This window comes from Alexandromys fortis, unplaced genomic scaffold (genome assembly GCF_014885135.2).
Source record: "Alexandromys fortis isolate MF-2015 unplaced genomic scaffold, M_Fortis_MF-2015_v1.1 scaffold_143, whole genome shotgun sequence".
In the NCBI taxonomy this organism is placed as follows: Eukaryota; Metazoa; Chordata; class Mammalia; order Rodentia; family Cricetidae; genus Alexandromys; species Alexandromys fortis.
In genome coordinates, this window is record NW_026068044.1 from 3,220,940 (window position 1) to 3,248,280 (window position 27,341).

The 27,341-nt window shown below is 48.5% G+C and overlaps 1 protein-coding gene across 1 annotated transcript in view; it reads right to left on the reverse strand.

Annotated features, from left to right (window-relative positions):
- Positions 1-27,075, reverse strand: part of LOC126516062 (protein THEMIS3-like) — a 37,130-nt gene extending 10,055 nt beyond the window's left edge. The window contains exons 1-2 of the mRNA XM_050166220.1: positions 26,951-27,075; positions 25,792-25,926 (exon numbers count right to left, since the gene is read on the reverse strand). Of these exons, the coding sequence (XP_050022177.1) occupies positions 25,792-25,926; positions 26,951-27,041 (226 nt within the window). The 5' untranslated portion in view covers positions 27,042-27,075. The remainder of the gene's footprint in view (positions 1-25,791; positions 25,927-26,950) is intronic.
- Between the last annotated feature and the right edge of the window lie 266 nt (positions 27,076-27,341).

The window sequence follows — 27,341 nt, forward strand, 5'->3', positions numbered from 1 at the left end:
CCACAGAGAAACCCTGTCTCAAAAAACCCCAAAAAAAATGATTTATTATGTATACAATATTCTGTCTGTGTGCATGTCTGCAGGCCAGAAGTCACAGAGGCACCAGACCTCATTACAGATGGTTGTGAGCCACCATGTGGTTGCCGGGAATTGAACTCAGGACCTTTGGAAGAGCAGGCGATGCTCTTAACCTCTGAGCCATCTCTCCAGCCCCCTACTTGGGTGGATTTAAAATGGTATTTTATTTCATGTCTGTGCTTCTTTCACTGTGAAGGAGTGCAGATTTACATGTGTTGTTTGTCTCAATTACCTTCCAAAGTTGCCACTTAAAAACCAACCTGGCTTCAAACATTCAGAGCTAGTTAATTTCCCGTGGCGTCGAAACTGTAAGAATGGAAACATCTCGTCATTGAAAGCAGCCAAACGCTACCATTAAATACAAGGCGATAAAGGATCCTCTCCAAGCTAGGAAAAATATTTGTAACATATCAAAATGGATGATATAAGCAATCCTTACAAATCGAAAAGTAGAAATACTCCATTTTAAAGCAGGCAAAGGCAGCCTAGCGTGGTTGGTGGTTGGCATACCTCCGTAATTTGAGAAAGGCTGGGGGAAGAGGACAGTCAGTTTGAGCTATCGCCTTTAAACGCCAGGACTGTAAATAAAGCAGGTGAGTAGACAGAAGGCGGGAACAGATATAAAACTCTGTGCCTCGCTAGAATGCACTTAAAAAAAAAAAAAGTCAAAGTGAGATGTCACCATTCAGCCACTGGGAATGTAAGGATTTCTTTCTTATAATTCTTAGTGTTTAAATTCTCACCCTTCAGGGATGCAGACAATGTCATGCACTAGTCAAGTACAAATTTGACTCGCCTTAAAACTGTGTCAAAGCATGGTATCTTTAGGGCAGTGGTCTGCAAAGGTGGACAAACATTATGTGTTTGTCCATTGTCAGAATGGACAGTACCAACTATAATTCCCAGGGAAGGTAGACTGTTGGTGGAGGAGGGCCCATTTGTTTGTCCCGGCCACCCAGAACCAAAATAACCACTCAGAATCTATATTAATTAAAACACTGCTTGGTCCATTAGCTCTAGCTTCTTATTGGCTAACTCTTACATCAATTTGACCCATTTCTATTAATCTGTATATCACCACATGGCAGTGGCTTACCGGCAAAGATTTGGCATGTCTGACTCTGGAGGAGTCTCTCTGATTCAGCCCTTCTTTCTCCCAGCATTCAGTTCAGTCCTCCCTGCCTACCTAAATTCTGCCCTATCAACAAGCCAAGGCAGTTTCTTTATTCATTAATGGTAATCACAGCACGCAGAGGGGAATCCCACATCAGACAGTGGCCGGAGAAGATGTGTCACTGCGGTGTGTCCAGCTGGGGTTACTAAGGGAACGTCCAGTGCATGCAAGGGCAGGGGTGCAGGGGAATTTCTGCATCCACTACTCAGTTCGGGTGCACTTTGCTTCATTTTGGCTAAAATTGCTGTATGAGTAAAGGGGAAAATTCAAATGTGTGCATCATTTCCTGACACATCCGGTCTGTGTTTGGAAATGTATCCTTAGGAAGTCATTAGCGATGAAGCCAGGCATACACATTGTCGCCGGCACCCTCATTTGTAGCTGAAAAATAAGCACTTGGCTCAGGTATCGGAGGTAGTTTAGCAAGTATGGGCGTGGCTCTAGCTCGGAATATTATGCAGACTTTAATGATCAGGAGCAAGCTATGAGATGGCAAAAGAAGCTGCCAAGGATATATCCAGAGGGAACGATTTCAACTGTACAAGTGACGTGTGTCGGAGGCTGAGTTTGCAGGTGACATTGAGGACGCGGGAACGAACAGAGGAGAAGACTGTGTGAGCATCACGTGCCAACCACGCGATCCCCAGCCAAAACAACCCACCCGTGATCTTCATTCTTTGGTGTGGCTCCATTTGCTTTGTGATAAGCGCACAGCAATCCCTTCCCCTAATGAACAAAGCTAGCCACAGCATGTTCACCCTTTTTTGTATTTCTCGTAGTTTGTCTTACGCTAAATGAGAGCAATGCTCTAGCAATACCGCGCAACCAAGCCGACGGCTTCCTTGTTTGCGAGAAAAATCATACTGAGGCTGTGTCTAGGCGGCACTGAGGCACAACTTAGTACAGTCTCTAAGAGGTATCTCAGTAGCAAGACTTCATCAAACATCATCCCACACGATTAGCTAGGATTCACAGCCGAGGACTTTTCCTGGCCTCCAACTTCCCCGGGCGGTGTTTTTTTTTTTTTTTTTTTTTTTAGAACCATGTAATTTGAAAATTAAAACCATCTCGTGCGCTTTTTGTTTACGCTGCAGTTTTGAAAATTAAATTGTTTAAGGCAAAATTGTTTGAGTAAGCACCACGTCCCCCTTTTTTAATCTGATTGTAGTTTCTAAATTCAATTTTAATACACAGAGAAGCTGGGAATTAGCCTGATACCCAGTGGGGCAGAAAACTTACTTATCTTGATGAGAAAAAGGAATTAGTTGGGGGAACCCACCCAATCTTATAATAAAAGGTGACAGCAAATTGCTTCTTGTATGAATGACATAATTTGGCCGGCACTCCCTCTTGTTTGGGTTCACTGCTCTGAGCCACAGTGTGCTGTAAATACTGGTGCAAACCTGGGACCTCGTGTTTGGCGCCTCCCAGAGAATCGGAGAATTGCAGAGACAGAGGACTCCTTTTTTAACTCCCCCCCCCCAGTTACATTACTGACTGTTTCAGTATGTTTCAAGAACATGTCACATGACAGATGTCACGTGACAGAATCACTGTCAACTGGATACCATTAGTTTCCAGTGGGCTTCTAAATTCCTTATATTTTATTTTCAAGACCTGGCTGGCTTCAAAATCACAGAAATCCTCACGCCTCTGCCTCCTGGGACTTAAAGGCCTGGACCACCATGTCCAACTGAGTTTTAAATCGTTGGCATGTACTAACGACGTTATTAGTGGGGTTCAGTGTGGCATGCCAATGTTTTTTTCCAAAAGAAATTTAGAAGATTTCCCGTTGTGTGTATGTGTGTGGGTTTGAGCACTTGAAGGCAGGTCTGCCTAGTCCAGAAGTGGGTTCCTGATCCCTTGCTCTGGAGTCACACACAGGTGGTTGTGAACCACCCAGAATGCGGGCTCAGATCCTCTGCAAGAGCAGTGTGTTTTCTTAGCGCCTGAGCCAACGCTCTTGCTCCACAGTGTGGTGGCTCAATACACAGATGCGCGTGCGCAAACACATCTCACCCGCCCCACCCTCCACTCCCACACTGCTCTCGCTGGCCAAGTCCAGCCTCCCCGTAGATACCACCCACTCACAGTATGTGGCAGGTAATAGGAGCTGCCTTTTAGAAGACTCTCCTTTGGGTTTTCAGTCACTCTCTCCATGCGACTGTGGGCGGGAAGGAATTTCATGGTTGCCCTCAGATGGACCTTTATCAAGACCTGCAGTCTTTGTTCCCGTAAGACAGACTCCACCACTAGGGGGCAAGCTTGAGTCAGCAGGGCGTGGCGCAGACCCACCCTCAGGAGGCAGGCGAGTTCCAGGACAGCCAGGTCAACAGAGCGAGTTTCACGATCGCCAGGCAGGTCCACACAGAGGAAACCCGGTCTCAAAAAACCAACAAAACAAAACAAAAAACAAAACCGAAACAAAACAAAACATAAAAAACAAACAACCAAAAAAAAAAAAAAAGTGCCCAGAGAAGCAAATGGTCAGGGGCTTTCTTTTCTCCATAGACGCGCAATTCAGTAGTTAACCATGTCCTTCAAGGCTCAGGCAGGCTGAAGCCACCTTCTCACGCTTTCTCCTCCTCGGGGGTTGCCTGAGTTCCCTTGACTCTGTTATTATCCAACTGTTTCTACCAGATCTGTCCTCTGAGAGTCCGTAGAGACACCGCCTAGCCCAAGGTGTTGGCAGGCGGGGGAGTGGCTGTGCATGGTGTGTGTTTGTGTGTGTGTGTTGCACTGAGATTATTTTACTCAATCTGCCTCACAAATGTGGCCTCCGAGTTTCAAGGGTTGCACTCACTCGGCGTCTTCCCCCATCTTCAGGTATGTTCTTCTGAAAACTGCAAACCGAGAGCTTTGACCTTTCCCCACAACCAGTTCTTTCTCCTTCCTTTGGGAATAAACACGGCATAATCCCCCCCCCCCCCCCAGTTCTAAAGTCACAAGCCTGGACTGGGCTAGAGTCCTCACTTTCGTCCAGTCCATCACCACGTTCTAGTGGATCTCCTAAAGCACGCCTTGAGTTTATTCTTTGCTCTTTAAGGCTACCATTTCTACCACATCCAGGCCAGCTCTTGGCCACTACAGCAGTCTCTGTTCACCCTTGGCTCTCTCCACTCCTTCACCAAAAATCTACACAGGCAGCTGCTGTGGTTTCAATATGTGCCCCCCCCCTCCGGTTTCAGGGGTGGGAAACTTACCCCCATTCATTTGTTAGTGGTATTTGGAGACAGGACTTTGGGAGTGACGAGTGACGAGGGGTGGGTGGTGAGGCGAGGGTGGGCTCTCAGTGGTGTAACTGGCAAGGGCATTTTACCGGTACAGGGCCCAGATTTTGTTTTCCATGTACTCTTTCTAAGAAAGCTACTAAGGAGGTGTCTCCTCCCCAAGTTAGAGGGTGGACCATGAGGAGAATCGAGGAATCCGCCTAGGGAGAGAAATGCAGGCAGGCGAGGAGGGTGCCAGGGAAGAGGCCAAGGGTGGAGAGGGCTGAGTTAGGAGAAGGTCCAAGGAGGAAGGACGAAAGAGGCCAGCCTGTGGCACTTAAACAGACTGGGGAATAGGAATGGCAAAGATTTGAGCGTAAGTTAGCAACTGATTAAAAAAAAAAAACTATAGCAAAAGAGCTATGCCAGCCAGGCATGGTGGTATGCACCTATAATACAAGCACTCCAGAGGCCAAGATGAGGATCATGCATTCAAGGCCAACCTGGGCTATACGATGAGTTCTAGGCTAGCTTGGCATACATAGTAAGACTTTCCCTCAAAAAAAAAAAAGGTACAAAAGAGTAATCTAACTATTATACTCTGTGACTCAGCTGTGAATATTTATTGTTAACTATGTAAATCCTGTGTGTGTTTATGTAGATGACGGTAGAAAGGTAGAGAGGTTTATATTTCTGCCCTCTGAAACAGAAACTATCCAAACATGAGACAGAAAACAAGCATGCCAGCGCGGGTGGCCCTCCACACCGGCAAGTGCGCGTCCATGGCTGAGGACCTGGGAAAACACGGCATCTGTATTGGCCACACACAGCTTTTATTTCTTAGTATTCCCTATACAATACAGTGTAACAATTCTCACAGTATTTGGTGTACCAGTCAGTGTAAGCCACCTAGAGCTGATTTGCAGTGTACACACATGCAAATCCTGGGCATCGTGGCTGAAGACTTTACTTGGGAACCTGTAGATTTTAGTACTCACAGGAGACCAAAGGAAGCATTTTACTTAGGAATATGGAGACAAAGTACAAGAAAGAGCTAAAGAGCTAACAAAGCAGCTGCTTTGGAGGACTTAGAACTGGGGTGGAGAAAGAAGTCTGGGTGTGTGTGTGTGTGCGCGCATATGCATGGGTGTGTTTATGTGTGTGTGTGTGTGTGCGCGCATATGCATGGGTGTGTTTATGTATGTGTGTGCATGTGCGCACATGTGAGTCTGTTTGTATGTGTGTTTATATATGTGTGTGTATATGTATGTGCACATGTATGTGCGTGCATGTGTGTATATGTGTATGTAGATATGTACACACATGTATATGTGTATGTGTGCGCACACGCATGCCTGTGTGTTTGTGTATGTATATGTGTGTCTATATATGTGAATGTATGTGTGCATATGTATATATACATGTGTATTTGTATCGTATGCATATATGTGTATGCATGTGTGTGTGTGTATGAAACTACATGAAAAGGGAAAGAAGAAAACAGGAAGAGTGGGAGAAAGGGGAAGGGGGAAATGAGGAAGCCGTTGTGTTAGTTCATATAAACATAATTATAATTCATAACTATTTCGTGAGTGCCCTTCCTTAGAGCTCTCAAATCTTTTTGAAAAATATTTTTTAATGTGTGTGAGCATTTTGCCTACATATATCTCTCTGTTCACTGCATGAGTGCAGTGACCATGAAGGCCAGAAGAGGGCGTTGGATCCCCTGGAACTAGACTTTCAGGCAACTGTGAGCCACCATGAGAACAGAACCTGGGTTCTCTGGATGAACAGCTGGTGCTCTTGACCATGGTGCTGTTTGGCCAGCTCCAAGCACTCACATTTCCAAGATAAAACAGCATGCCATTTTATTCTAGAGAAATGAATCAGGTCTTGAGGAGCCAGACGCAGGATTATCCGGTACCTGACAGGCCACAGCTAAAGGCTGGGGAGAAGTCAGACAGCCGGAGAGGAGAGAGATACGGTAAAGAGCGATCAGCGGGGCTGAAGGTGAGGTGCAGGGGAGAAACTGGCTTGCCTGGCTTGTGAGGCTGAGGTTCCAAGCCAGCACTTAAAGAAAGAAAGAAATCCCTGCTTGTTTTGCTAATCTTCAGATCTCCAGAGACTTCTGCAAAGCTCAGCACGGGGAAGTGAGGAAGGATGACTCTGGGCGTGGGCTTGAGAGGAAGAGGAATACCTGGCCTGCCCATGGAAAAGGACGGGGACGAGTGGGAATAAAGAGAAAGACTGTCCCTGTACTTATTCCATCAGGGCTCCACAGGCAAATGTCAGGGGAAGTTTAGAGATTCAAGCTTGGAATACCACGTTCAACAGGAGCCCGGCCGGGGGATTGGCTTACTCACTGAGCTCAGGTGCGACCCAGGCTGAGAACTCAGGAGCTTCCTCAACATCACACGTGGAAGTGTTGATGGTACCTCCTCGTGGAAAGCAAGCAGAAGACAGAGGCCTGTCTGAGCCTTTGGTGCAGCTGTTTTACCTCTGCGTCTCAAGGCAACAATTTGACACTGAGGCAGAGTTTTGTACAGAGGCTGGTATCACAATGTTATTGACAACGGCAAAGAAGAAGACAGTCCTAATTTACCCTTCCATTTTGGGGATGATTTATATATATATATATATAATGTTACCACAGGGGAAACAAAATGATATCTGCTATCAAGACCTATATAGCACTCCCCTTTGCCCATGGTGGATTTATTTTAGGCTTGGCAGCAGAGACCTGAAACCATGAAGTGTCAATCAGCTTTGTACTACTCAATCAAGATACAGAAGTTAGAGCCGGGCGGTGGTGGCGCACGCCTTTAATCCCAGCACTCGGGAGGCAGAGGCAGGCGAATCTCTGGGAGTTCGAGGCCAGCCTGGTCAACAAGAGCTAGTTCCGGGACAGGAACCAAGAGCCACAGAGAAACCCTGTCTCGAAAAAAAAAAAAAAAGATACAGAAGTTAACCGGCTTCCACAAAGAACATGAGATTCATGTGTTGGGGTTTTAGCCTGTGGTCTATGCCACTGTTGGTTTTGGCCCCGTAGGAAGACAGCATGGTGTGGTGGGGATTCGTGGTGGAGAAACATGTTTACCTCACAGCTCCCAAGAAACAAAGCCAGAGGAAAGAGAGGGCTAGAGTTTCAACACCCCCCATCAGAACCCCCCAATAACCCAACTCTTCCATTAAGTTCTACCTCTTAATAGTGCTAAGGACTGGGACCAAACCTTCACCAAGCGCTTATGGGACATTCTAGTTCCAAAGAACAGAAATGACCAATAACAATATCAAATTATTCCGATATTGAATATATTGAAATATACTCTGAGAAAACTTTCATGGATAAGGTGTCTCCCTTAACATATTTTCACTTTTTATTTCGAAGAAGCATTTTGTCGCTTCTCACTGGCTCGCTAAAGCTATTCCTGTGCTCTGCGACTATTAAATTAAAAAAAAAAAAGCCAGTTAGAACTCATCAGCGTGAGACTATGGCATTTTATGAGCTAACCCGAGGAGCTGCTAATCCATTGGCTGCCAGGTGGCGTGTACAAGCTGGATTGAGGGTGATTTACATTCTGGGCAGGGGTGGGACAGAAGGCCAGCACACTGGAGCCAAACGCAACTTCAAACTTCTGCACTGCTGGTTTCTGGGACTTCCTGTTTAATAATTTTTTTTGGGGGGGGGGGACTCAAAGTGTTTTTGCATGCAATTGAAAAAAAAAAACAACAAAATCTAGGAGGAAGGGGGAAGGGGAACTAATGAGCTGAAGAAACAAAACCAAGCCCCCCTTAAAAAGCATTCAACTAACAAACACAAAGCACCTGGAAACGGTTGCGAGCTACCGCCAGCGACAGGGGTGATCTTTTTTGGCATGGGTGCTTATGAACAGAAAGTATAATAATGCTTGTAAGAGAGCTGAGATCTGTGCCCCCGAAGGGAAGTTCCTAACGTCCAGCCTCTCCAAAGACAGCCTGGCATCCCCAGTCCTCTACCAAGCGTGGCGGATTTTGTTTCTATGGTACTTATGCCAAATCCTGAATTTCTACCAAGTTAATCAGACGTTCAGTGCCCATCCAGGCGAGCGGCAGAGTTATCGTGTATCTCAGATGGTTCTTCGTCTTCTCTGCCAGAGGCCTTAAGCTCATTTGGTGTCTCAAGGAGTTACCAGGCCTCTCCTTTGTAAGTGGATCAATAAATCTCTTTATTAGATTTTTCTCTCAGGTACCCAGCAGTCACAATTAACAAACCCGGCTGTCACTCAAGTTGGAGCATATCGAATCTAAAGGCCACAGAGTGTGTTCTCAGACAGTGCTGGCCATGTCTTCCTGAAAACAAGATAATGCCAGGCGAGAGGGAGGCCCATAAATATTGCATTCAAGAACGCTGACATTGACCTACACTCTTTGACAGAAACATTAAAGCATGGAGCGCTCTGACATATCTCTCTGAGATGTCTATTCCCAGAGGTAGCCAGGCGTCAGGCCTCGGGCATGGCTGACAATTCTGAAAGGTCTCCTATCTACTGCTACTGTTTTCTTGTCGCCCAGAAAAGCTAGGTGGCTTTTCCTCCTGGCCTCGCCGGTAAATTGGGTTCCGTAGAAAACCCAGGCCGACGAACACGTCTTTACTTAAGCCAGAGAGATGAAACTTCTTGCTAGGTCTTAAACCTACCCTCTCCTCCCTACCTGCAGAAGAGCCCTAGGCACACTCCTATGGTACCCTGGGGAGACGCCAATTTCATTGACCGCCAAGGACCATTCTGGGGACAGACAAGCGGAAGAATGCTCAGGGCCGTTCGCTTCCCTAATACCGCGAAGGATCACCAGATGGCGCTGTCACCACAGCTAGGTACTCTGAGCCCTTTCCCTGCAAGCGAGGAATTTCTGGCACTCACCTGGGCCCAAGGGTAGCTCCTGGTAGGAACAATGCCCAGTGCTGGTCCCACGCTTGGGGAAAGACGTCTAATTAAAGGATGTAGTTTTAGTTTGTTACTTTAATGTGTGTTAACAGTATACCAACACCTCAGGAGAGTACGGCTGTAAACATAGTTTTTACACAGCCGCTCTGGGCAGCATCATTTTTCCCCCCCCTCTCCATAAAGAATACATAAATGAAGAAAATAAACTGTACTTAAAACCCTGGAGCAATTTTTGTTTCATAAATTCTCCAACAGACACTCGCCATAATTTTCAAAACAGGATTTTTATTTTCACTATTAATAGTCCCTTAAATCCAGTTCGAGATCTTCAAGGTGTGGTAGTTATGTTAATTAGCTTTCTTGTCTTTTTTTTTTTTTTTTTTTTTGGTCAATGTGGCCCAAGTTGGACTCATCTGGGAAGAGGAAATCTCAGCTGAGAAAATATCCCCATTAGCTTTTTTAGTGGATCATTTACGTGGGAGGACCCAGGTCACTGTGGGCTGTGCCCCCTCTGGGCTGCAGCTCCTGGGGTTGTAAGAAAGGGGAGCAAGCCACGAGGAGCAAGCAAGCTAGTAAACAGCATGATTCCAGCCCCCCCCCGTCCCCGCCCCCTCCCCAACTTTGCTTTCAGGGCTCCCCTCAGTGACCGACCCCTCCCTGCTTTTGGTCATGGTGTTCGTGGCAGAAATAGAGACCCCCCCTCAACTAAGGCACAAGGACAGAAGAGGAGAAAGCGGGGATTTTTCCGGACAACTCGCTACAGGACTGATGTCTGGGCGTCCACCTGCTGGGCTCTCCCCAGCAAAGTTTCGCTTCAGTCAGACAGGGAGGCCCAGCACACGCTCACTGGGTCCTAGAGAAGGTGCACCCTGGTAGAGTCAGCAGAGCGGGGTGGAGGGGTGGGGCTTCCAGAAGCTTCCAGATGGGAAGGGCAGCAGGCGCGCCCCACCTTCATCACCACCTGCGCCGGCACCTGTTCTGGGAGCCCTTTGCCGGCCCCCCCTAGCAACTGTACTTCACGGATGTGTGGCGTGAGCTGCGAAGGACAGTGATGTGGCTGAGAACCTCTCATGGGTGAGTATAATGTACAAAACGGTCATTAGTGAGGGACAGGGTAAGACGTTGTGTGAGAGAGAGCCACACTGTCGCCAGTCTCCCCTGGGCTCTTGGGGATCATCTGACAAACTGTCCTCTTGGCACCCTTGGGAAGGTGTGTGTGAGTGGTTGCGATGCGGGGGCGGTGGGCAAGGAGATTTCTGTAAGGTGTTAGAACACCCCAGCAAACCGACTCCCGGGCTCTGCTCCTAGCAAGTTGCCTGGAAAAGCCACGGCTCTCCCCACTTTACCCTGCCCCGTGTCTTCCTTAGGGTTTCTATTGCTGTGATGAACACATGACTAAGAACGAGACCAGCCCTGGGGCGCACAGGTGGAGGCAGAGATCGGCCAGCAGCTGGGCTCTACCGGAAGACTGGCCTTTATCGTGCTTGGTTCAGCCTAGCCACCAACCACCGCTCTGCAGGTCACACCCCGTTTACTACTGATGAAGATGCTGAGGGTCATAGTGCTCGTCTGCCTTGGTCCAGCATCAAATAGGAGATTAAAAAGCCTGGAAAGGGAAGAAGGCCTGGAAAACTGACCAGCAGCAGCGAGCAACTGAGGACGGTGCTGGCCAAGAGTTCTGGGCTCCAGCAACCCTGACCTCAGCCTGACCCCTGAGGCTGGTGAGCTCCATCGCGCCTCAGGCCCACAGCAAGGTGCTCTGGGGCTCGCAGAGGTTAGTGTGGTCCCCTCGTTAGGTTGCACGCCACCCTCTCTGCTCTGTATGCCCCTGTCTCTGCAGTTCTCATTTCCCCCTAGAACCTTCGCTCTGCTGCCCACTAGCCCTCTTCCTCCACAACCCACCCCACCTGGTGGGTACCACTTGTGACAGTTGAGACTGATGGTCAGTTGACAGGATCTATCTAGAATCACGAAGCGACAAGCCTCTGGGCATGTCTGTGCGGGGGGGGGGGGGGATTTTCTAGACTTGGCTAACTGCAGTGGGGAAAAGGAGTGGGAATGTGGGCCGCACCGCTCTGTGGGCTAGAGTCCCAGACTGAACGTAAAGCAAACAGAGCTGAGCGCGCCTCACTCTGTTTCCTGACGGTGGCTACCAAGTGACCAGGTGCCTCAAATAAACACTCTCATTCCTCGGCTCCTGTCAGATAGTTTGTGCAGTAAGAAGAGTGAACAATTTCCCTGAAATGTTAAGAGTGTCCCCAAGTCCTCTGTAGGTATCCAGGAGGAGCGTGCAGGACCACAGGGACCCAGGGGCAAGGCGGCAATGCCGCAGGATTGCAGTGCCCGCTGTTCGCAGCGCGTGCGCGCACCTGTTTCTAAACAACCACCTCATCCTCACTCCATAACCTCTGTGCAGAGCGTCCGTACCCTTGCCAGCCCCTGGATTCCAGGTAGCTATCCCCGCGATATCCTCACTTCCACCCCCGCCCCCACCCTGCCTCTTCAGCTCTCAATAACATATGCTTTCCCCTTTCAGTCTGATGGTTCTTAAATCTCAGGGTACGTTGGCATCTTAGAGGGCATGCCCAAGTACACAGTGTTCAGAGCGAGCAGCCTGAGGTGGGCACAGGAAAGCACATTTCTACAAAATACTCGGGGAGGCTGCCAGGAGACCACACTCGAGAGGAGCAGCCCAGAGCTTTGCTCAGCCCTGACGGCTTCTTACAGTCACCTGGGGAGCCTTAGCGCCAGCCAGGCCCAGGTCCACCTTAGCCTAATTAAATCACGCGTTCCGTTCGAGAGAGGCTACCACAGGCTTTTAGAGCCCACTGGGGATTGTGATGCATAGTCAAGACCATCTACAGCCCTAAAGATCCTGACTCGCCCTTATTTCTTCGGTCCCTTGTTTCAGGAGACCCTCTGTGCCTTGCTTACCAGAACCACAGAGAGACCTATATCAAACCAGCCTTCTGCTGTTTCCTCTGCTGAACCTAAGCCACTCAGCGCACACAGACTAGGACCGCCGAATGCTACCTCCAGCTGCTGTGGCCGGGTGCTTGGAGAAGGTGCACCCCAAAGCCCTTGATGTGATCCCTGTCAATTTCCTCGGGCTCCTGGGTATTAGATATGATATAAAACACGCCGAGCCAGGGTCCCCTGCGCTTTCTGGGGCCACACTCGCTAACAGGCTATCACAATTCAGCAGCTGCGATAGCTAGGGACGAGGGACAATCATTTGCGTTTGACGTCAGAGCAGACGCATGAGAAATTCATCTGTAGTCATTATTGTCTGGTGGTCTTTCTAAGGTCAGTGTTATTTCTGTTTTTTGAATTGCTGAATACAAGCTGTGTTAATGCTATATAACGTGGTGTTTTGAAACATGTGCACATCAGAATGGCCAAATCAAGCTAACACACGTTACCTCACGTACTGACTATTATGGGATGTACTCTTTGAGCATTTTTTTTTTCTTCAAGTAGAAGTTATTGACTGGAGTAGGCACCATTATCTGAGGGTTTGCCTTCAGGGGCTTCATTACCTATATGCAACCATGTCCGAAAACACTAAGTGGAAAATTTCAGAAAGAAATTATACATTTTAAATTGTTCAACATGATGGGTAGTGAAAGGGATCGGTATTGGCTGAGGACCCCCAAGACCAAGTTCTCAGCACAAAGGAGATTTATTTGCCCCAGAGGGGCAAAGTTTAGGGAATAAGAAGCAAAGACAGGAGATAGAGGAAGCAGGGGAAGGGAACAAGGGAGAGGAGTAAGGGGTCTTTGTCCTGGTGGGGGGGACAAAGGACTGCGTCTGGGTAGAGAGAAGACAGACATGGCCCATGGGAAAACGGCGGTTCAGAAAGATAAGAGGGGAAATCCCCGTGTTAGGATGCGGTGGTTAATTTTAACTGGGCATGTTAAGTAGGTGAGTCAAAGGGCGTTTTTGATTGCTGGACTTCAATACTTTGATAGCTGGGCCGTGGTACTCAGCCTCAGAAGGAGGAGGTGGCCAAATAAGGGAATAGACCTTGGTGGCTAGCTTTAGGAACACAATCTAACAGCTCTCAGCAAGGCAGAGGGGACGGGGGAGAAGGGCAAGGCCTGTCAGAGCCACGTTTGCCACGCTCAGGCCGGCTAGAGTCCCTTCAAGTAGCGTGATGGAATCTCTTGATGTCCCTTCCGTCCCACCCAGGATGAGAATGATGCCCTGGCCGGCGTATCCGGACTGTGTTCACTACCTGTTGGACAGCCGCCAGGTAGCCATTTCTGCGGGGACCACAGTGTCTTGTTTTTAGGACCTGGAGAGCAAAAGCAGAAACGCTGGCGTGGATGTGGAGAAGGGGGCCCTGACACACTGTAGTAAGTGAACTATTTTGAAGATCATACTAGAGAGTTTCCAAACAATTAGAAATAAGGCACCGTATGAGCCAGGCACCCTACAATTGGGCGTATATATGAAGGACTCTATATCTCACCGCAGAGATATGTGTGCGTCCACACCCATTACTGCTCGCTCTGGTTATTAGCTAGGAATTGGACTTAGCCTACATGTCTACAAGCCAATAGGTAATAAATAATCACCATCTACTCGATGGAATTTTACCGAAATGGAAAGAAAAAGAAAGTTATGAAAATTTCAGGAAAACAGATGAACCTGGGAAAATATACTGAAAGAAGAGACCCAGGCCCAGAAAGTAAAACACAGTTAGTGCTCTCGTATACGGTGATGGTTTTGAAGTTTTGAACTAAAACCATCACCGTATACGAGATTAACTTGGAATGTATGTAGACGCCTAGAAGTAGCAAAGGGGTCATAGAAGAGGAAATAAGAGGCTGTAAGTGGGGTGGGGATGGTGGACCACACGTGCTATGGAAAGAGAGGGGAGGGGGACGACGGAGTGGCCTCCTCTCCTGCCACATGTCCCCCCATAATGCATGACGCTACACGGGGCCAGACACCGTTAGACGGAGAACTGCAGAAGTGTGAGCTCTTCTGAAGGAATTTTGCCAGAATAACGGAAGCCGCTTAGCAAGAGGCGCAGAGAACTTTGGGAAGTGGCTGAAAAAAAAAATCTGTTATCTGTTCAGCCAAGGAAGACTGAAGCTCCCATTTCTTCTTCCCAGTGCACACTGGGTATGTGAGTGTGCTCACACCTCCCTCCAGTGCACATCAGGTATGTGAGCTCACACCTCCTCTTCCCACTGCACACTGGGTATGTGAGCTCACACCTCCTCTTCCCAGTGCACACCGGGTATGTGAGTGAGCTCACACCTCCTCTTCCCAGTGCACGCCGGGTATGTGAGTGAGTCTACACTCAGCATTTGGGTATCAGAAACTTAATATGAGCCAGCAAGAGGATGCTTGGTTGTTACTTTATATCGGAACTCCCCATTTATAAGTCAGAGATTATTGTGTCTCTTCCCAGACTTAATTTAACTTTATCCCCCTCACAGGATTAAGTTGTAGTCTTACGGGCTTTTCTCACCTCCTTTGGAAGGTGTTATAAAAGGGTAAAGCATGTGTGACAGCGTCATGCGCCAGCTGTGTGAGCCTTCAACTGTGTGTCTAAGCTGTCTAAGACGGCAGAATAACTCCAAAACATAAAGACCCATAAAAACCACGAGAATGGAAGCCGAGTCAGATACCAAGCCACAGATACATTCTCCTCACCAAGTAAGTCCAAGCTCTACAATCTACAACTCCAGCGACCTTCTCTCTGAAGGCGGACGCCAATGCCTCTGTCTGATGACCAGCCTACCATAAGAGAGAAACATTCGGTTTCTAATACTTCAATACTGTGGGTTCATGGGGGGGGGGGGAAGACCGCGATGGCCGTGTGTGTCTTCCTTCTCAGGCGATTATAACCGTCATCAACAATGAGGACAAAGAAGGCACCAGAGTGTACAGCATAGAAGGTCTTCAGTAGATGGCACCATGATGCCAGGACAGGAAGAAAAAAGCAGAGTTTAAAGGCACTGCCTTGATGTGGGAGCAGGGACAATGCCCTGGGCTAGCTGGCGTGGCTGGCTGCAACATCCTACCCCCCATCTGATTAGCCCCACTGGTCACCAGCTGAGGAAAGAGTCCTTAGACTGTGTCCCCCTTGGCAACATCCCTCAACAGTGAGCTCACTGTCTAGCTACACTGGTCCCCTATTCATTATTCAATCCACCGACATCCCCAAGTTCTACCCTATAGGACGTGAGCTAGGAGAACGAAACCAAACAAAGCAAAACCAACAAACTCATCAACCAAAAGAACTAATCAAACGCACTGTCTTCTGGATGAATTCAGATGCGTGTGTTTCTCCGGGGCCTCTGAGGGCGCCTTTTGCCTTCCGCACTCAACCTAGTTTCTCAAGACGACGGCAGCAAGGCTGAAGACACCATCTTTTGCTTGCAGATTTGAAGGTGTAATAGCGCGGCTTCCCGGCTCTGATTGGTTTAATGAGTCTAGCCTTCTGATGACTCTAAAGGAAAACGGATTCCTGAGTGCAAAGAACCGTCAGGGTTTCGTTCCTGCTGAGGAGCAGGGCGTCTGTGGAGAAAGGGCTGAGGGCAGATGAGGGACTCAGCGGGGAAGACAAACGCCCAGTGCCGCCTTAGGACACATCTGTCATCTTCTCTAGGGAACAATTCAATCCATGGCTTCGCCTTCAAAATAACTGTCCTGGACGTCTTCAGCTCATTCTTGCTGCCCTTCTAGAAAGTTCCCTGAGCAGTACCCCTCTCCTATTCATCCCGTTACTGATGTAGACCTAGGCGGCCACGTTTGAACAAACTCATAGTACAAATAAACTCTTTTCTAAAGTGGGGGCTGGTTCCCTAATTTACTATGGAGAACTATATGGCCTTTAGAATCAGGGAGATTCAATTGAGCTAGCTAATATATCAATTACCTCACCAATCCATTGGTTTTTGTGGCAAGCAGGTTTAAAATCTGCCGCAGTGATTTTTGAAACGCCCAAGACATCATTAACCCCTGCCATCAGCGCACGGCGCATGTGGCAGAAGTCACAGAAGCGGTGTCTTCTTTGATCAGTACCTCACCGTCCCCCAGTCCTCTCCATCCCCTCCAGCTCTCAGCTGCGTCTACACTTGAACTGTTTTCAGATTCCACTTACCAGTGAGGCTAGATAGTATGCATCATTCCAAATCTCACTTACTTATTTCACTTAGCATAATGTCTATCAGTTCTAGCCAGGTTGTTGGAAATGCCAGACTTCTATCTTTATAAAAGAAATCCATCACTTAAATGTACTCATTCATCAATTGATGGACACTTAGGTTGCGTCCATATCTTAACTATTGTGAATCACACTGACAAAGAAGATAAATTTCAATAGGAACAAATTAATAGATGTTTGTACTGTCTGGTTTTGTGTGTGAACTTGACGCAAGCTAGAGTCATCAGTGAGGATGGAGCCTCCATGAAGAAAATGCCTCCATGAGATCCAGCTGTAAGAGGACATTTTCTCAATTAGTGATCAATGGGGGAGGGCCCAGCTCATGAAGGGTGGTACTATCCTTCAGCTAGTGGTCCTGTGTTCTAAGAACACAGGATGAGCAAGCCCAGGGAAGCAAGCTGGTAGGTAGCACTCCTCTATGGCCTCTGCATCAGCTCCTGCCACTAGGTTCCTGCCCTGCTAGAGTTCCTATTCTGACTCCCTCCAATGATGATCTGAAAGTGTAAGCCAAATAAACCCTTTCCTCCCCAACTTGCTTTTTTGGTCATGGTGTTTCATTGCAGCAATAGAAACCCTAAGACAATAAATATCTTCCTGATATATTAGAATAGACCAAAATTCACAACTTCAAGAAGAAACATGGCTATGCTCTTCTAAGAGTCTTATAAGTTCTCAGTTTTGGGCAACTAGCAGTACCCACAATAACTGGTGCTTTGCCTTCAAGGGGGGCTTCACTGAAGCCAAAGGGGAGAGTGGTGGATGGCAGACCTGTGCAACAGCTCTGGAGGGGACATCAGCTGAGCAGAGCATGGACATTTTGATTTTTTAAAATAAAAGGGTAGGATTTTCCTGATGACCATCCAGGCTCCCTGTAGTGACCAAGCTTCACAGGCATTTCAAAGTATCATGATTCACTGGATCCTTTACTTCCGCTTCCTGGAATCCCAAGCTGCCAGCCCCAGATATGGAGCCATCCCTGTGGTTCGAATAGGCACGGGAAGACTGAGTTTGGCTCCGTTAGGATAGCAACACCCTTCACCTCGGAGAAAGACCTATTTGAAAGCCATTGGTTCTAAGTCAGTCTTTCTCAGACTCAGGAAAGGGACACAGACCGATAAGCACCCACTTAGGGAGCCTCCTCCTTCCCTGGCCATTGCACCATGTACTTGAACTGCATTGTTCGCTTGAGCCTCCTGAGAAACACGGGGGAACTTGCCTTACTGTGTATAGAGGTGGACAGATGCGGGTGGGCTTTGAGGCAGAAGTGGTCCCGAGATACAGGGGTAAACAGGCATAAGGAAAGTGATAGCAAATAAGTCACCCCTGGATCACAGCCTGCGGGGATTTCCACAGCCGCACCCTTCATTTCTGGTTGGCTGTAAAGTGTCAACAGCTCACCACCGGCTCTTCTGGGTGGCAATGCCAACAGCAAGGTGACTTTGCCGGGTCCTAAAGGCACTTCTCTGCTATCCCTGGGCTTCCCTGGGCTGCCCCTTCACACCGATACATTTGAGTTTCAGGAGGGCAAAGCCAGTACTGAGAGCAGTTTCTTGTTGGATGTAGGCGTGAAGGCTTGGAGAGTTACCAATTCGTGCAACCAACATTGATTCTTTTCGTTTTTGCATGTTCACCTGAGAAGCGAAGCTAACAGGATTTCATTTCCCGTGAAAGGGTTTTGTGATTCATCGTTTTGCTTCATGGGCAGCATCTTGCAGCCAACAGAACAAGGCCGGCAGTTGCCAAGCGCCAAGGGAAGGAGGGTTTAGTAGTGGTCCTGGTTTTCCAGCTAAGAAGTATTATGTATGGCGAGCCTCTCCCAACTGTAATTGGAAGAGGGTTGCTGCCCGCAGGACCACAGGAGAGCCTGGGCAGGGGGAGAGTTTTACTTGTCTGCAAGTCCCTTGCTCAGGATGGCTTTGGACTCCATGCTCTTTTCTGAGCACTGTCCAGCATTGCTGTAGCCGGCACACTGATCAAAGCGCCGCTCATGTAGGAAGAATGCTGGAATCTGGGCTAGCGCAGAGCTCTCAGGATCTCCGTGAGATGCTGGCAGGAGCCCGTTGCTGAGGCGTAAGGCTGTACCAGGGCAGTCCGTGGCTGTCCTCCAGCACTGATGGTGTGCTCACCTACTCAGGAAAGCCTGAAAGAAGCCTCCGTGTGCCTCAGTTTCTCAGCAGAGCCCAGGGTGACTGACTTGTTCCACATCTCTGCTTCAGGCTGTCAAGGGCAAGCCTCTGTGTCGTGGTTCCAGTACCTAGGGCAGAAGCCAGAGCGGCAGAACTGGGCCCACAGAAGCCTGGCAGAGAAGTCTGCAGAGCCAAGTGAACCCAGTCACAGAGCCCCGGCACTCCAGATGGGACCGGCTATGACTTTGGTTTCTGTTTGTCTTACAGCCCAGCAGACAGGAACATGAGTGAGACAGGGGGTGGGGATACCCTTCATATTGTGTCCCCCGGGGATTCCGTAACTAGAGCAGAGCCAAGGAGCGTTGCCGGCTCCCTCTCCGGGACTAGATGAAGTCCTTTTTGCTGTTCAGTGCTGCCGGCCGGCCATGTTCCAGCGGAGAGATCCGCTGGATGGGAAGATATGCCAAATGGGCGCGGGAGAACACAGCTGTGGCGTAGTCACTTGTCATAAGAGGACCCTCTGTCAAGGAAGCAGACAGGGTGCACGAGTTAGAAGCGTCTAGTCTTTATGGGAACCTTCCACAGTGCTCTAAGCTCTTGTACATCGTTTCCCCTTTGATCATCACTTAGCTGACTAAATGTTACCATCGGTGACTTCTGATTTATTTTAATCTCTTCTCTTTGAACTGAAATGGGCACGTTCTTGGAAGAGCAGGCCTCTGGTCCTCTACTTAACTGGATTCATCTTGATAACCGTAGAGATAACACAGTTCAGCTGTTACCGGATTCACACTTCTAAGACATAGCTCCCGGCTCCTGCCACGAGCAGCAAGCCCAAAGCAGCTGCCTCCGAGTCCCCACCCGCGGCCTTCTTACTGTGGTTCCGTGTCTGGGTGCCCGATATGCACACTAGGCAGAGATACATGCTATTCCGGAGATGATGCTGATGTCTGCCGTGCTGGGAGGAGGAACCATTTAGCTGCTTCCCCGCAGGCTCTCCCCTCACCTGCTGTTCCGTTTTCCAGCCCACTTACACCCCATTGCCGCCGACAGACACATAAGCATGTTCTGCTGCAAGCAGGCACGTCGGCAATCCGGGAGGTGGGCTCCCAGAGGTCCCAGGCACGGTGCATTAGGCAGCGGGCTAGCAGGTTCCCATCCCAGAAAGCTCTCTTCATCTCATTAGTTTCTCCCTGTACAGCAAAAGGCACGGCCATGTAGGTTAGAGCAATCAGGGCAGAATTGCTTGTGGTTGCGCTGGGAGCTGCACCAGATTCCCGAGGCTTTAGACAATGCTGTTCTGTGAACTGTGGCGTTCGAAAGTAGGGCTAACTCGGATGGCAAGTGCGTTTATCCCACGCCTGTTTCCCTTGCTTTGGTTCTGAATGGGAAATGCCTGCAGGTGTCAGCCTCAGATCCTCCACAGCCCAGGGAAGCTCTTCTCTGGGCTTAACAGCAAAACATAGCATGTTCAGGGAGTTAGCAGAAAATGTATTTTGCTCAGCCACGCATCCTGGCAGGGGCTTTGACAGCCAAATAGGATTTGAGAGTCGGAAAAAAAAATCTTTTTATCTGTAAAGTTGACAAACTGGATCTGAGACTTAGCTGTCAAAATGAGCAGAATAGGAGGGCCTGTGTGGACGGGTAAGCAATAAATTACTTCGCACGGCTACTGTTGACCCTACCATCCATATTGTTTTCAGCAGATCATCCATTTTCCTAATTGGAAGAAAGCGACACAACCAAGTGGGTAGATGACAACTGGGCTTCGCGTTCATGAGCGCAGTAACGGATTCCTATGAACGCCTGGGTTCAGCCCAGCTCATGTAGAATCTGCTATCTGCTACCCACAGTGTTAGCTCTGGGATTGGTCCCTGCACATAGTTTGCAAAGGGCGGAGGAAGGACACTTAAGCGTGTCATTTCAACAGACAAAGAATGATGAAGGTGGCTTCGCAGGGGTCTCAGTCAGTACAAATTCTATCTGACAGCAAGGTGGAACCTTGCAGAAAAGTGTAGACTCTGGCTGAGTTTGGTTTATCCACAGGGCTTCTGCTTTCTCTTTCTGGAGGAGAAACTATACCCCTAAGTGACTATATTCCCAGTTTATGGAATTGGACACAGATTCTTTTGGTATTGGGCTTCAAGAAGCTACAGGGTCTGAGATCTGGGCCTGGGAAATGAGCTTCTGGAGCAAACTCAGGCAGCAGAGGGAACTATTAGGAGTCTGGAAACACCACTGTGTTTGGATTCTGCATGCATTTGCTCCTATATGCCTGTGTCTGGATGCTGCATGCACTGTGTTCCTATGTGCCTGTGTCTGCATGCTGCATGCATTTGCTCCTATGTGCCTGTGTCTGGATGCTGCATGCAGAGTACTCCTATGTGCCTGTGTCTGGATGCTGCATGCACTGTGTTCCTATGTGCCTGTGTCTGGATGCTGCATGCACTGTGCTCCTATGTGCCTGTGTCTGGATGCTGCATGCAGAGTGCAGATATATGACTGTGTCTGGATGCTGCATGCAGAGTGCAGCTATGTGCCTGTGTCTGGATGCTGCATGCACTGTGCTCCTATGTGCCTGTGTCTGGATGCTGCATGCAGAGTGCTCCTATGTGCCTGTGTCTGGATGCTGCATGCACTGTGCTCCTATGTGCCTGCGTCTGGATGCCGCATGCATTGTGCTGCTATGTGCCTGTCTTCTTGTCTGTCAGAATTTCCACCCTTGAGGACACAAACAGACAATGACAGGGTTTAACATTCAAAAGAAGACCTTTCTGATGTTCAGCCCCGTGTTTAAAATTCAATTTTATCACTTCTCCCCTTACAGCTCGGAACAATAAGCATGATAAAGACAATAACAAAATGGCTGGCCCCCTTTTCCTGCAGGCTCTGTATCTTCAGACAGAGCCAGCTATGATAAGAAACATCTGGGGAAAAATTTTGATTCAGGAGGATGAGACAGAAGGATAGTGAGGTCAAGGCCAACCTGTGCGACTTAACGAGACTGTCCTAAAGAACAACAAAACAAAACAAAAATAATCATTCCTGAATCTATCCAGACCAACTACTTATATACCACTTACTCTCTGCTGGATGTAATAAGTAATCTAGACATGATTTAAATAGCTGTGAGGATCCATGTCGACTATCATGCAGACATGCCATTTTATAGAAGACACTTGAGCATCTAAAGATCTTCTTTTCCATGTAGAGGAGGAATTGTGATACCAATCCCTCTCTTACAATTTTGAGATTTAGGAAGTCTTATGTTAGAAAATGTTTGACTCTTCCTTCTTCCAACTTAATTGTTTTTTGGTTTTTGTTTTTGCTCTCTTCTCTCTCTCTCTCCTTTTCTTTCTCCTCCTCTTCCAACTGTTATGTATATGTGTGTGGAGGTGTGTGAAGAGGCCACAAGAAGGACTCAGACTCACTGGAGCTGGAGCTGGACTTACAAGTGATCGTAAACCATCCAAACCGGATGCTGGGAACTGAACTCGGGTACCCTGGAAGAACAGCAAGTGCTCTTAACCACTGAGCCATTTCTGCAGCCAAAAAGGTGTAGCCTAGGCTGAGTCTCAAACTCCTGATCTTCCTGCCTCTGCCTCTTCCACATATGCTATTGGATTGGTGTGCACCACGGCAACAGACAGGAGCAGAGTTGACCATATCCATTTCCTGTTATGCTAAGGAAAAAGGCTACACATCGAAACCAGGAAGAAAACACCAAGGATGCCTCTCAAATGCATACCCTGATGCTGTATAACTGGACGGAAAACAGTGGTCCTCACCCCACAGCTCTGATATACCCACTCTGATATACCCAATAAGCAGAATGTACTAGCAAGTGCTCCTTAAACAGAATCCCCAAATGCAGTGCCAACGTGCGTGACCCCTGTTGCATGCGGGTTTACTAAAAACACCAGCTTTTAGCTCTGACTCATAAATCACACGTTGCTTTATTCAGAAACTGCCTGTTCAATTTTAATACCCGCCACACAGTCAGCCCGCCTCCCTCCCTTCATCACAACGTGAGAACATTTCTGCCTTGTAGCACGGGGCTGCTGACCCTGCAAGGCCTTGAAAAATTTGTTTGTTCCATTCACCAAAATGCTGTAAAAATAGTAAGGGGAGTGAATGGTGACTGATGAATTTCAAAAACACAAATAATGCTTGTAATTGCAATTTAAAGTGGAATGTTCTTCACTTTGATTAATCTGACCCTCTGGGCCACCCTTAATAGAGAGGCATGGTAGAATGCTAATCAGGAAATGAATCCCGAGAGGAGGAAGTAAGTCCCCAGGTGTCCAGCTCTGCCTGGCCTTCTCCGAGGCCGCTCTCTGCTCTCTCCACCCCTCCATCTTTTTGCGCTGCAATCTGCAACAGACCCCAATCAAAGCCGCAGTATTAGGGCTTCATCCTCAAACTCTACTGCTCGGAGCTGTTTTCACTTGAGGGTCCTCCGGAGCGGTACTGGGACCACCATCCCCGGCAATCTTAAAGCACGGTGTGCTCATCAGTGGCTTGGTGAGCTGGCTAAGCTCACACGTTGGTAATAGAAGCAAAGGTGCGCCTTCATTGTGCATTCCAGCTGTGCCCTCACAACTGGGAGAGCTCCAGGGTAGCCTTCTTCGCTGAGGTGCCTCTTTTCCTGCCTTCTGGCCATCCTGGGGTTTCCTAGTGTCCCGGTACATCTCTCCTCTTCCTTGTTCCTGCCAACCTCACACCTGAGCATGCAGAGAGAGCCACCCGGCTTCTGACAATCCCTTTAGAGCCCAGCGGGTCCCACCTCCCTTTATATTGCAACAGCAGCAGGTCTTTGAATCTGAGTGGCAGGGATATAGTTCACATCCCTGAGCCAGGAGGCAGGTCTTCTGACTGCTCATACAGAGTCCTGTGTGTTAGGACAGTTTCTGTCCCTGCTTCCCGGGGGGGCGGGGAGGGGGGACGGGGTTAGGCATAGTAGTAGTGGAGAGGGCAAGCAGGGGTGTGGATTCTGGGCTGGTCTGTTGCCTGGAGACCCTATCACCTGCCAGCTGCAGCTCCCCCGCAAAATCTGTCTTCCGAGGTTCTGGTTGCCAGAGCTGATGGACTCAACACCCCTACACAAGCCCGACTCTTAAGCTACAAGAATCACAGTGTTAAATGAGAACTTTCGGGGCCTCAGCTGGGAGGAAGGACTCACGGAGAAGAGAAAGGCAAGGATTCTGCCTTGCATCTCAGAGGAGACTGACAGCTTGGGCTGCGTCAACAGGAAGGGCCAGGGGATGTGGGCTCTGGGGAACATTCCAGAAGACTCCTTCCAAGTTAGCCCTGGTCCCAGAAATGCTTTTCCAGAAGCCTGAGGAGCAACACTGATAGTTTTCGTTCCTTCTTTTCCAGGGAATTCCTGCTTTAAAGTCCCCACTTGCGCTCTGGGAGAGCTGGGAAGTGTGTCCATACCCAGAGGAGAGAGCCTCTGGGGCTGTGCTCAGGGGGAGAGGCCACCCTCGGGAATCCTGCTCTTCCTGGTTTTCTCCACTTCTGTCGAGTGCGGTTGGTGATGCGTCCAAGGTTTCAACATTTCTACGCGTTTTAGGTAAGTCTTTGAAAAGGATTTCCTTGTTTTTCTTATTTTATGTGTATGGGTGTTTTGCCTGCATGTATGCCTACCCACCATGTGCTGCGTAGAACCAGAGGAAGACAGAGGAGGAAATGGGGTCCCCTGGAACTGGAGTTACAGATGGTTGTGAACTACATTGTGAGTGCTGGGAACCGAACCCCTGTGCTAAGAGTAGCAAGTTCTCTTAACGACTGAGTTCTCTCTCCAGCCTTCTAACAGCATATTAAAAAATAAGTCATCAAACACGCCTTTTGGATCATTTGCTCAAAATTCAGCACGGTCTGCTCTGTCACCAACCTTCGCACCTTCTGTGGATCCTCCCTTGATGTCAAGACTAGAGATTACTCATCAAGGGCCTTAGTTGTGGCACCATGGTGTCTACTGGAAATTCTACCTCAGCAACATGCCTGCCTCCCCAAGCCCCACCCCCTCAGAGAAACGGGGCCCACAAGCCCGGTTCTGCGGAGGACAGGGGTGCGGGAGAAGACCCCCGCCCAAAAGCTTACCATAGCAGGAACCCTCTTTGGGGCACATGATCACCCCGAGAGGCCCTACGGGTATTTAAACTATTCCCTTTAGAACGGCCATGTCATTCGCTCCCGCCCCCAACCTCCCCGGGAGGCTGGAAAGGGCATCCAAGAAGGCTTGGCTCATAAAACCTGGTCTTTTAAATTCTGCTTGGTCTGGCTTACTGCGTCGGAGAACCTACTATGGGGGATCCAAAATAGCCATCAGTGTTCCCAAAGCACCAGCAGAACCATCCCTATCTCAGCGATGGAGGTGAAAGTCACCGCACTTGCACCAGAGCTTTGACGCCTGCGCAGAATTGCTCTCTGGCTCTTAAATCCTGATCACCTCTGCGCATGCTTGCGTCTTCCTCTTTCTCCACCTGCATCTGCCTTACATCTTGCCCATTCTCTTGTATCTCTTCTCTTGGTGTTTCCTAACTGACCCCACTGTAGCCACCAAAGTAATTCAGATTGTGATATGTTTATTTCGTATACTCTTAGTTATAAGGGGTGAGTATTTTTATTCCTCTTTCTGTCTCAGAAGCAAAACGAACAACGCGACAATTGGGCAACACTGTTAATGTCTACGGCTTGGTAGTCTTGGCCGCAGTTTCTAATACTCGCTTTACTCTTGCATGGGGACATTTCACCACCAGATCCAGCACAAGAGAGAAAAGCTAAGGGGTTTCTTCAGCCCAGTCTCCAACAGGCACGGAGTTGACGCCATAGCGTGAGTGTGGGTACAAGGCTTTGCAGACTGATGTCAACATCATCACGAGAATCCTGTCCCAGGAGCGGGACCGCGCATGCTGTCTGGAAAATGTCTGCTTCCTATTGCTTCCCCACTCACCCAAGACCCAGCTGATATCCTGGCTTCCTTTGGTGACATCACTGGACAAAACTAGACAGAAATGACCTTCCCTCCCTTCTGTACCCGTGTTCTACCAAAATTCTCACGAGCGAAAAGGAAGCGTTTTGTACACTGTACCTTTGTATTCAAGAGGTATATTGACCACGCCCAGAACCTGCTCCCCATACTTCACTTCTGCCCTAACGTGGATCGGCTGGAGGTCCGTCACCGTAATGATATCCCCTTTGGAGAATGACAGGTGGGCTAGTGACCCTGAAAGACAATAATTGCCACGGGAAAAGGAAAAAAAAAACTCTTAAAGGCTGACTGTTACATCCAGAGATTTGTATTTCTCCAGGTAAATGAAAACTTTACGCAAAATGTGTAAACATTTAAGTAAAATTTGTTAAATATGGCATAGAAGACAATCAGAATACAGAAAAAAAAAGACAAAGACCACTGATTGGATCATTCAGCATTGTTTAGTGGAGGCAGAATCTTCAGTCTGTCCAAATATGTAATTCATTTAAAGTTAAAAATATTCGAAATAATTCTTTTTTTCAGAAGCAGCCATCATGATTTGCCTTGCCCAGTGGGCAGCGCGGCCACCCTGTCGTTTCCAGCAGCAAGCCCTATTTCCCCTGTTCTAACAATGCAGAGAGAGAGAGAGAGCGAGCTGGCTCTCCGAGGCACAGGGGGAAGGCTTGCTAACCGTGGGAAAACGCGGAGACAGTGACATGAATTTTTTGGTTATCATCAAGCCAACGAAAGACAATTTTTCAGCCTCACGCTTAACTGTGCCTTAGATTTCATGTGTCAAATTGCAGTCATTTCTCAGCAGCGTGAAAAATCGTCACTGCTCAAAGATAACAGTTTCCCCTTCCTAGGCTATCACGGTAAATCGCTCCCTCCTTTCCCAGCGTCCTGTCAAGTTAAATAAATAAATAAATAAAGCCACCCTTCAAATGGTGGAAATCTGACAGCCCATAGCAAGGAGCGGTGCCCGGCTGTATATTTCATTCTGCCCCGGGGATAAGGAAAATACTTTAGCAAGAAAATATATGTCTTCCATAAACGGAACAGCTTTTCGCTCTTTTCCAATGCTCCTAGGTGATTCTGGTAGAATAAAGCTTGATTTTCCAGACCCTAGCATCCCCCGACACAATCTAGATCGTACACCCCTCCCATTCCTGAAGTCTCGCAACCAGGACTGATAAGGAAGCCTTCGTCTTTGGAATTTGCCAGCTTGTGCTTCTTCTAACCCCAGAATTCTCCATCTTTCTCTCTTTTTTCCTACCTGAAAAATAGTTTCCATCGGTCACCTCCACTCGTCTGGGCAGGGAGTTCTGATTTAAGGAATTGATGTAGGAAGCCCAAGTTTGTTCCATGATGAGGGAGTCTCTTTCCTACAGGACATGGCCACGACTGCTCCAGGCAGTGAAGAGACAACTATCAGCCACCCGATCACGATCTGAACTGTGAGCCATGTGTCATAAGGGGAAGAAGGAAGTAAGCAACTAGCTGGAAAGAAAGTTTATTAGTTCAATGTCCAAGGGCTGGAAGGGGCAGGCACTTGGCTGTTTTGGATGGAAAGGCTTGCAAGGCTTGTGGGGAGTATCTTCTAGATTAAGGTAGCCCACGCAGCACCAGGTACAACATCACCCCGGGATCCCCATCCCAACGCAGAC